Source organism: Fulmarus glacialis, unplaced genomic scaffold (assembly GCF_000690835.1).
Source record: "Fulmarus glacialis isolate BGI_N327 unplaced genomic scaffold, ASM69083v1 scaffold4019, whole genome shotgun sequence".
In the NCBI taxonomy this organism is placed as follows: domain Eukaryota; kingdom Metazoa; phylum Chordata; class Aves; order Procellariiformes; family Procellariidae; genus Fulmarus; species Fulmarus glacialis.
The window spans coordinates 41268-52956 of NW_009231294.1; the positions used below are offsets into that span (position 1 = coordinate 41268).

Sequence of the window (11689 nt, forward strand, 5' to 3'; positions counted from 1 at the left end):
GAAGAATAATAATTACTATCTACTAGATATCAAAATGATTGTGCCCACTAGGGGGATTTTGCTTTTAATTTACAGTACAGGCATTTTAGTGTGATTCTATGGAAAGGGAAAAATATTTAATATTTAAAAATAAAAGCATTCCTTAATGATCAGTCTCTCTCCTTCTGATAATCCCCATTTGTGAGGTCTCTTATTCACATAAATGTCAGGTGAGAATTGCCTGACAGTGCTTCTTTCTCCTCCTGATGATGCCTACGTATTCACTAATTAAAGTCCAGGTTAGGGACAGGAACTGGACCGACTGTACATCTTCATGGAGTAAAGTTCTGCTAATAGCTCACAGAACTCTTCCTGCATTTGTTTGGCATGTGTTTGCTGATTTTCAGTGTTAATGTTTCTTATTTGTCAGTATAGAGTGCAAGTTTTAACAGATATGTATTTGTCCATAGTGTCTTGATTCCATTATCTTTTCTGCACTACTTTTTGGATTTTCTGGTATACACCAGCATATAGTTTAAGTCATAAGTAAACCAGAATAGGGATGATTCTGTAAGAAATATCAAATCTAGTAATATATGCAAGTTCTACTTGTTACATTTAACTTGTTACATTTAACAGCTTCCATTTTTCCTGCTAAATTCCAAAAAGTAGTCAAGAAAATGGAAAGTTAATGCAAAATGATGGTTGATGAATGGAAAGATGGATGGCTGAATGGATGGCTGAATGCATACATTTATTTTACTGATCATATAGTAGCCTTCCTGTATTACAATTTCCTCTTACGTAAGATCTGACAGTATCTAATCTTAACCAAGCTTAGAAAAGCTCCAACACCCACTAAATTCAATGGAAAGACTCCCAGTGATGTCAATGACTACTGATTCAGCCCCCTGTGAGACCCCAGTACACTCATATTTAGATGGAGATGTTTTTCGTTCCATTTCATCCCATTTAAACTAAGAGTAACCATGGTTCAAAACAAGTATCTGTTGTTTCTTTTTTAAGGACCGCCTTCCCAACTCTGAGGCTGCAAAGAACAGAAATGCACCAATCTGTTCAACTAACCAATGGAAGGGACCAACATTGGTCGAGACCTTTGTGGCACTGCACTGCCATGAGAGGACCTTCGCCCTGCATGCTCCGCCCTTTCAGGCCGTCCTGCAGATGATGGATTACCTAAAAGCTAAAAAACAACAACAGAAAAAACAGGTTTGTAAGTTACATGCATGGTAACGTTATGGTTATATGGTTGGACATTAATCAGGTCAATCACATTTGGAAGCATAAGCTCTAAAGGCAACTAAACTTAGTTTTTAACTGAAAGGTTAGCTGAAAAGTAAATACTGTTGCCTGGCAAACCTGCAAAAGAAAAAATGGTTCCCTGATTTATGGCAGAGTTTTGTAACCAGTAGTCACACATCAGAACAAAAAGAAAAAAAAAAAGAATAATTTTTGAAATATTCTTTTGCCTTTGTTGTTGCTCCTAAGATGACGTTATAATCTCCTGAAGAGTAGTACAACCAGTCATGAGAGCTGTGGAGATTGGACTGCACTGAAAAGGCCAGCCTTTTTTGTATTCAGCTATATAGCTTTGTCCAGTTTGCAGCATGTGAACAAGTGTACATCCTTCTGTCTTTGAGCACACTGCTTTTCTATAATGGCCTTCGGTTGTTAAAGCCTTTTAAAGGTCATTGAAACACGTAGAAGGGAATGTAGACACACTTCGTCTCACGTCATAGCTGACTCTGTCTGCTCGCTACCCTTGCAGAAAATGTTGCTATTTTAATAACTAAGTGGTACTATTTTAATGGTCTCCAGAGTTTACCATGCAGTCATTGAGATTAATACAGCTTGGGCACCAATTCTAATGGGAGAAATTTTTAAGGATCATTTCAGCATAAACTGCTAGCCTAGAAAAGCAGGCAGCTGATTTCTACTCTTACATGAAACACATTAGATTTGAGGTTTCCACTCTGGACTGTTGCAGACTGAGAGGGTAAAGAACTTGCTTTGGTCTGTAGGGAGCAGGGAAGCCTATGGATGCGTCTATCAAAGCGTGGAGACGGCTATAGATTAATGGACAGAAATGCAAATAGGTAAGATCACGCAGAGGTATCCTTGGAAGACATGGAATGGCCCTGGCCTCTCCCTTTGGAAGAAGCTGTTTGCCTGCATTCTCATGCAGAGATGCAGTCTGCAACTTCAAAGGCAAGAAGAGATGGTCTAAAAAGGAAGGCAAAGTAGTGACAGTGCAGAGGTAAGGTAGAAAATGGAAATATGATGAAACCTGTGACTCCATAAATCTGAGTCACTGTCACACTGGGGGAGAATCTTGATTCTTGTCTGGAGATGTTTCATGATAAAGACTGTATCCTGAAAATTCTGGGAATGAGGCGAATAAAAACAACATGATGAAATGGATTCTACATTTAAAAAAAAAAAAAAACATTACTGATGAAATATTTTTCCAGTTAAAATGCAGCTTTTTTTTAAAGCAACATGTAGATGGGCAAAATAAAGAAAAACAATCTTTTGGAAAAATTATAGTTCAGCTAACCCTTAATTAAAATTTAGATTCAGTTGTCCTTTAATAAAAGCAGCCATTATTGTAATTTGTTCTGTGGGAAATTCATTGTAAAGCAAATTAAACTGATTTCAGCATGACACAAAAGAGGACTGTAAAGGAAAATGAAAAGAATAATAAACAAAAATGAATGGGGAGGAAAAAAAAAAAAAAGGGAAAAATGTAGCAGATAGGTCCAAAGGACGGACTCTAAAAATTAATTCAGAAAGAAAAGAAAAAGAAAAAAAAAAGAACAAAAGAAAGAAGACAGACTGATTTGGCAAGCAGATGTTAGAAGGAAGATTTATTTCACACACCAGAGAGTCTTCTGCATCTCTGTGGGATGGCTTTGCAAGTAGACCAGCTGCCCTAGAGTCAGCCATTTTTAAGTCGGTCTTCCAGCCTCCCTGAACATCTTCATTAGACAAATTATCTGTTCTATTACATTTCTGAGTCTCATACTTTTTCTCGTAACTGGGTTTGACCTGTTCACTCCTGGGCTCTACAAAGGAAGGACCCAGGTCACCAAAATCTTCTTCGATGCTGGTTTGTCTGGTTAAAGTTTTCCTGTGAGCGAGCAATGGCCTTATGCTTTTCCTGCAGGAACAGTTAGCAGTCTCTGCACAACAGCTAGATGCAACGTTGGCAGAAACTGAATCACAAGTATATCTGAAATTAAAACGAGATTCTTCTTCTTCACTTCCACAGTCTAGTCCACTGTCTGGGCTTCTCGATAAGGATCGGCTATATTTACATCCTTTGTCGTCTGCAGCAAAATCCTCCATGCCTGAAATTCTGTGCTTGGCTGGGTACCAGAAGTTGTGCTGCTGGTCTTGATTGTAGGGCCTAGGTGGTCTAGAGTCTCTAGCTATTGTGGGATTCTTTTTATAGGGCATACCTAAACCCTGCTTGTACAACAGTTCAGAGTATTCACCATCCTCTTCAGCTACTTCTGGAATACTGAAAAGCTTTTTACTGTGATGTATCTGCTGTGAAAAGTCAGGCTGTTCCAAAAAAGTGGCTTCAGTGGTCTTATTCTTATCGCACTCCTTAAGATTATGTAATGTTAAAAACCAGACAGGGAACAAATAGTGTGTGACAAAAATAAAATGGGAGGGAAAAGGGAGAAGAAAAGAAAAATAAAGACAGAATTAGTTTTAGAGCAATGGCAAACATAAGACATGCAGCTTATTTAGTGAAAAGGATGTCATGCTTTGAATGAGAATCTGTGAAAAAGACAGACATGATTAAGAAGTTGCTGGGTGTCAGATACAACATGAGAGGTCAGTACAAACAACTGAGTGATGGTCTTAACAAGAATAAACCAATGCATTTAAAACAAAGTAATAAAAGCTGCATACAGGTTCCAGCATGATGAATGAGAATGGCATTAAAACACAGCACTAATGCTTAGTATGTTCCTTGCCCCATGCCAAATTGCTATCTAATTTTTCTTTGTAACCAGAACCCATATCTGAGAATGAAAATTCTGTTCTAGCAAGCTTTCTTGCTTTGCACCTGTTAAAGCCTCCTGTATTGTAGCAAATACTCCTAAATCTCCTGCCAGAGGAGAGCTATTCTGCAGACATCATTAAAGGAGTTCTAGTTTCCTTCGTAAAATTGTAAAAAAACTGCACCATTTTTAAAGCTTGGCTTCCACAGAAAGAACCCTGAGAAGCAGGCTGCTCTCTGATGTCACTTGGTCTGCACTATCATCAAATCACTCATCATAATCTCGTACCTGCTTGATAAAATCAATATTTGAAAATCAGCCTATTAGCAGAAGTAAGTAAAAGCCTCTGTTTATACCAGAAGTAAGTAAAAACTATCCCAGCCTGGATAAAATAAGCATTCTGAACATGATAGATACATTTTGTAATTTTTCTATTATGTTTACACAAAACACGGGTTGGTGTAACAGAAGAATCCTACGCAGTATCTTTGTTGGACTCTGAGAAGAAACAAGAGAATAATGATGCAGGAGGTGTTGGTTTTGATTGACATGGTTTATAGATTCTACATCATGGAGATCACCTCTCCTTGAACTTTACTTAGTGCCCAGGTCAAGTAGGTCTCTGGACAAAACAGCACCCATAAATAATGACAGGATCATCTTGGAGACTTCAGCAATACCTCTCTCTGAACATGTTAAACTTGACTGGGTTTTGGATGTCTTCCCCTTTCAGGCATTAGGAACTTTCTAAGTTACTTTATGACTATATCTGTTTCACTTATTTTCATTCATTTTTAAAATGTGTATCATACTTGTGAAACTTTTGAGACAAACTGCCATAAAAGTGGAAAGGAGTCAGCAAATGAACAAGGATAGTGCTGATTAGAGCTCACATATCCCACATTTTAGAATGCTCAGATCAGGTGAGTGAGTTGAATCTTCCCTTGATCACCCATGTCAGCCTTTGTTTTAGGGAACCATTGGAGGGAATAATCATCTCCCAATAAAGCAAATATATATCTGCATGCAAAGTGTTTTCTTGTTACTTGGGGGCATCTGTTAACTTGGGAGAGAATACTCAATTACAGCTGCAAGGGCATGGTTGGCATACTTTCAGATGCAAGTGGAACAGGAATCTGATTACATTATTGAAAATTCAGTAAACATGTTTTTCATTTTTTTGTTAATTAGTGATGTTGCAAAGTGAAATTGGATCTAGTGAAAGAGAGGGAAATTATCGAGATTCTTTGGGATCAGAATCTGACCTGCATTTTATATCAGAAAACTTATCAGCAATGGTGGGCCATATTCTCCAAATGAGACTCAGACATCCATGAGTCCTTCCCCAGGAAGTACTCATATACTGAATGCCACTTCTGCAGAATGAGTCAAGTCAACCAACCATACCGTTCACATACACTATCACATCAAGAGAAGTATGCCTGCAAATTTTAACAGGTCTAAAATGATTTACTACACCAATTAAGGGTCTGGACCTTTCTTTTTAAATACCAACATTGGCAATACTAATTTAAAACCAAGAAGTAAATATACTTTCTGATGCATAAAGAACACGAACAGTCTAGGGATATTTCACTTTTTCCCAGAGGAAAGGGACAGAAGCAGCATGCAGAAGGATTTCAGTTTCAACCTTTATGTTAGCAGAGTAACAGAAACACTGATTATTTTTTCTGTTGAAAAAGTACCTGTCTCATTCCAGATAGTATCAGAATAAAAGGACTGAATTTATAGTACATGAAAGCAGTTACAAGAATGGTCAAAATTCTTGTATGCATGAGAAAATAGTATTGTTTTTTAGTTAAATAACAGCATATTGGAAGAAAAATCAACGTGTGGGTTTCCTTATTGTTCAAGTTATCCAACTTTCTAAGAAAACACAATTTAGTGTAATTGCTAGACACATAAAAAGCAAATACAATTTACATGTACAAATATACTATGGGAAATACATATTCTGTACTGGGTAGGTTCAACATTCTACGTATGCTTTAATTGTTATACTAAAGTTGTCTTTCATGATGAATATTCTGTGTAGTGTTACAAGCAATATTTCTGATAGGTATTTCCTCCTGTCTCTGGTGATTCCTTAATAATCAGAGCATGAGGATTTCTAATAATGCATTTCTCAAACAAAGCTGACCCAACTCCCTTTCTTACAAGCATGCTTTAAAGCCTCTGGAAGAGATGGGACTAGCACTGGAAACAGGGACAAATCACTCAGACACGAAAAACCTAAGTTGTTTTTTTCTATATGTATGTATGTTTATATAGATCTTCTTGCTCAGAAACAACTCATTGTCTGGGTAGCACATATAGTAGTATATTGTCGTATAGACATGGGAAAAGTCCCCAGATATAGAACAGAAATTGCAATTTCAACAATTACACATAGGAAAATAGTAAATTAGTTAAAAGATTAGCTACGAAATAACGCAAAAAAAAAAGTAGTAGTAAATGTATTAAAGTGACCTTGACATCATAAACAATGTTCACCCCAGTTCTAGGTCTATACGACAGTGTGAGTTCTAATGGTCTGCAAAATCCATAACTGACTAAAAGAAATGCTTTGAAGGAAGAATCAAAATACGGAGGTATTTTTCTGCCGTCACACTTACCTTAAGTGCATTGTGTGAAGTCACACTGACTCGTCGCCTTCCTCCATCCTCCAGCTGCATTTCGGAGTACAGCTCTTCCTCATCTTCTTCCATAATATCAGACAAGTCAGAACCTCTGCTGCTCTCTGTATGGTACTCCTCACCATGGCAATAATGAGGCTAATTGATAGGGTGAGAGAGAAAAATCTTCACCAATTCTAAAGCTGAAAATCCTTGTATAACACCAATGAGTACTAGAGCATTTCCTAGGTTTGAATATCACACTAATAACCACATATATATTACATCATGTGGCTTGCTGCTCTGTTCTAGTGGAGAGATCATGTATAATTTTTTTTTTTGCCCATTTATGCTCCCAATTCAAGAAATCCAATCTTAATCCCATAGGTGATACAAAAAAGGACGTCTGCATTCACAGCACCAAATCTAGTTTTAGTCTTGATTAAATTCCCTTGATTTAAAGAGGTCCTTCATGCATCAGTGGACTTGCTGACCAAATTGTAAAAGCCCTAGAATAATTCACATATCATCTGTTCTTCACAGCTGTTTGTTACATCACATTGTAATTTAAAAGTGATCAGCATTTAATCCTTGCAGGATGTTACCATCATTGTATGATATAGCTAGCTGATGGAATTTCAAGCTTTCATTCTCTTAAACGTTGTAGGAATAGACTGGCTAAGACCTCAACTGTCTTTTAAAATTAGTCCAAATATTTCAAGTTCCTTTAAGTTTCCAGTTAGTTGGAAAATAAGGAGGAAAAAGTATGTCCTACTGAATTGCTAATGTTAAATAGGAGTGGCCTCTGTTAGACATTACATCTAACAAATCAGATCATAAACCAAACTCATTGTATTTCCAAGGACAAATTTTCAATGGAGTCATCTAACTGTCAGATTGCAGTAGAATATTTGAAGAATAAAATATTTTAGAAGTAGCAGAATGCTAGAAATTACTGCATTCCTTCCCCCAGCAATACTAATGAAGAAATAATTTCTGTGGTACCAGATCAATTCCCATAGCTAAGTAACACGCGGATATCAATCAATCCCAGCAATGAGAAGAAAATGTCTACAATAAGCAATTTCTCCAAAGTAAAGATGGATTTGCCTTCCAAATACAAGAGACAATTTCTCCTCTTTTAATTCTTTGTTCTGGAGCTAAAAAGATTGTAGGGTGAAGCCTGTAGTAGTAATTCTCGGTGCCAAGCCCATAAATTCTTTCAGATCCTTTAGATGCATTATATTAGGTCATCTTAGGAAAAAAGCCACTGCAGTTTCACAATGTTTTTGGTTTCTTTTTGAAGTTAAAAAGATCAGACTACATTCTAATGCTTCATTTTTCACGTCTAAACTTCGTGGCTCTTAAACTAAATTTTATTATTTCATCAGTTCCATTCCAGCAGAATCTTGGTCCTGTTTTTCATAGAAACTCACTCCTGCACTCCTGTTCTCAGCTGTATTCAAATAGACTTGGGGGCTGTGCTGGCACAGTACTACAAAACTTCCCCAACTAAGTGCACAATGCCCTGTAGATTATCTAAAGGCCAATATGGCTGGAATAAAGCCCTGATTGCTTGGGCAATCAGACTACAGAGACCTAGCAAACTGTCTCCAAGGCTTATCCATTGTGGTTATAAACAGCCACTCAATTATTTAAATAAATCTTCTAATTCAGGCACTACATTAATTGAGGTATAAAACATAACTAGGAGATATTATATATGCAGTAATTATGCAATTCTGCTTGCAATCAATTAACTCTGAATGTAATAGGGCATGCATACTCTATGTTCAATAACTGGGTGCATTTACACATGCATTTACACATCCAGTGAAACCTCTATGGCCGTATATTCCATGCACGTGTAGTTATTATTTCATGCGTTTTCTAGCACTGCCTTTCCTGCAAATGTCCCAAGTTGCCTCTGAATTTCAAGTCTGTCTCCGATACTTACCTCCCTTGTCCTTATTATCTATTTACAGAGCAAATCAACAGCTTGCAGAAAACAGTATCTTCACACATTTTTGTGACAAAAGAAAGAATTCTTATTCCCATTTTAGTCTTGGTTGACAGGCCCACTGACCCAGATCCTCAGAGGTATTGAGATATTTAGATGCATAAATACTTGTGAGGATCTGGGCAAGAAAGACTAACTTTCTAAGTTCACAGAGAGTCTGTGACAGTCTGATATTGTACCACTGTTCCAGAATTGTGATCCACGCCACCCTTCCCTGTGGGACATTTTAAACTGGGGAGTTTAAAATATATCTTCCTAAAAATACAATGTGACAGACATGAAGGATTTCCATTAGCAGCCATGTCTAATGCTAATAAAAAGCTTGATGAAAAAACATTAACATTACTTGCATTTGCTTGCGGTTATTTTACTCTTATATATGGAGTAAGGCAAGTCGACTGATAGAAAGCCAAAGACCTTTGATAGGGAATCAGCATACAGAATAGCACTTGCTTCATGCAGCACATGAGCATTATAATGATATTAGCAAATTAATAATTTCTTATGGAGAAAACCACCACAGATTAGGTTTCTCCCATTTTTTCCAATTAATTCTTCACTAACAAACCAAGCGGTAAAAGCGATCATCTTTCATAAACAATGCAAATGAACAATTAAACTACAAATAGGTATATCTCTGAAGCTATAAAATAAACATTTAGTAATCAATTTACACTTAACACACTGCAGCTGTTTTGCCAGACATAATTTAACCACTATTTCTCAAAGTGCATTTTTTACATAGTGTTTTAAAGCAGTAAAGAATTCTTTCAGCCTTACATGAAAACTAAATTTGAAACCTAATCAGATCTGAGAATACTTGTAGCCAGAGAGATTTCAAATCTAGCTGTGAGGATGTTCCTAGTAGATAGCAGAGCTTAATCTTTTTAGGCTTCAAGGAATGTAACTTTAAGAGTTCCCAGCCTTCCAATGTTCATATCCAAACCTTCTGTTTTGTAGAGCTTGGTAAAGCAGACACACTCCAAACCACGCTTTCATGATCTGAGGTAGTAAGTCCACATGGAGCAGCAACGTTGTACCGACATGGCAGATACCCCCAAGTTTATTTCCCAAGGTTAAATATGAAGTATGGTTATCAGAAATATGAAGTTGATCTTGGTCCCTTACAAACATTCTAAACTTTTTACACCGGGCCTTCTTAGTAAGATCACTGGTCCTGTTAGAAAATCTTGGTCTCTTTGTGTCCAAAATAATTTTAATTGCATACAGAGGTACAGATGCATCTCACCCACAAGCATATTTTGTAAGCACAGCATGATTGCATGTATTCTAAAAATGGGAACGACCGTATGTGAAGATGGAACCAAATAAAATTCTGAAGCCACATATTTAGAACACCGGAAATTTGGACCTATATTTATACATTTATAAATGCTTGAACTTCTACAATAAATGGAACCAAAATTCCAGAACTGGTACGAGAAGGAATGCCATTGGACCCTTCTGCATGCGAGGTCAGATGTTTGGCTAACAAGATTAATCAAGCATGCTAAGACATAAGAAAATATCTCTTTGCTAGAATTTACATCTCTCTTGAAAGTAATATAATAAATTATATTTGTTTTCAGTAGGATCAGACTAAAAGCTGCGCAGATGTGCAAAATTCTTCTGGCAACATCTTTCTATTCATTACAGCATGCCAAGTAGATACGGTGTTGGTTTTCTGCTAACTAGGATTACAGGTTATGGCTTTTATGGAACACAAAAATCCTTCCCCCTTTCCCTTTTTTCACAGCATGTTTTCATATGCAGTAGTAACACACCATACAGAAAAAGCCCAGAGCCCAAACATGACATTCCAGTTACATTTTCTACTTCAATTTTTTCAGCTTCAATTTTCTCAGTTTCCAGTGCTTAAGACTGTTGCTTGGGATAACAATCTATGGATGCATGGTGCCAAGCATTCAGTTCCCATTAGACAGTGTTATGCTCCAGTAACAGGACATTCATCTACCTCCCCACAATTTAGCTGCTTGTCTGTATAGTTTACCATTATGGCTACAATAATCAGATGGTGACCTGGATAGTCTGCTGAGCTTCATAAAATATTTGTTTCATGTCGGACATCTGACACAGTAACAAGACCAGGCTACTTACTTGCTTTCCAAGTTCTGACCCTTTCAGGAAATCATCAACTGAAGCCCCCCTTCTTTTGACATTAGGAGAATCATAGCCATCTTCCTCATCATCTGAGTTAGCGTACTGGGCTGCATTACTCCTTTCGCTAAAAACACTCCTCCTCTCCATCTAGCAAAGCAACAAAAAATGGAAAATTGTGAAGCAGACTTGTTCCTGCAACCAATGGAAGAAATGGCAAATATAAGACATAAGGACTCAAGAACACAACATTTAAATATACTCATGGTTTAAAGCAATGTTAGTTTCCCCTGGCTGTAACCTTTTAGGAGTTTTCAAGAATTTTTTGCTTGTTGTATTACTCTTGCTCATAAACAATTATATGCTTTTATGTGACCATCGACTCAGCTGCTAGCTTTCTTCCTGGTACCACTTATGTCAAAATTCTTGGTATTCTCAGTCAGAGGCTGCTAACAAGGACACTAATATCCCCTTGGCAGAGGGTTAGCAGAAGAGCTAGTTAGTACAGCATTTTTGACCTCAGTACAGAAAAAGCTATGGAATGAGACTTCATGCTCTTCCTCTGCTCTGAGATGACTCTTACCCTCAGCTACTGAATCCTGCTGCTTACTCTCATGACAATAACTATCAACCATCTAACAGGCTGGATGAAGGGCAGGGAGAAGACACAGCTTCTTCTGCAGCAGCCTACTACAAGGGAAGAATTTCTACTACTGGGGACTAAACATGACAAATGTCTTTGGCAGATTTTGATTTTATTTAAAGTGAATCTATCTGTAACCTTCTGTCCAGATCCCTGAATTAAACATTTCAAGCATCACTAAAATTAATGTAATTAAACATGGTTCAGAGCATATGTTATGTCAGCAATTTTCAAAAAAAGTATTTCAGTTCTCTTT

At 37.2% G+C, this 11689-nt stretch overlaps 1 protein-coding gene across 3 annotated transcripts in view; it reads right to left on the minus strand.

Annotated features, from left to right (window-relative positions):
* RIMBP2 (RIMS binding protein 2) overlaps positions 1-11689 on the minus strand; it is a 148765-nt gene that overhangs the window by 15421 nt on the left and 121655 nt on the right. For 2 of the 3 annotated variants that reach the window (XM_009584509.1, XM_009584508.1), the window contains 3 exons: positions 10791-10940; positions 6653-6811; positions 1066-1183 (listed from right to left, as the gene is read on the minus strand). In XM_009584509.1, the coding sequence (XP_009582804.1) occupies positions 1066-1183; positions 6653-6811; positions 10791-10940 (427 nt within the window). Of the gene's footprint in view, positions 1-1065; positions 1184-2880; positions 3613-6652; positions 6812-10790; positions 10941-11689 lie in introns of all 3 variants that reach the window. The other variant, XM_009584507.1, reaches the window with a different exon arrangement.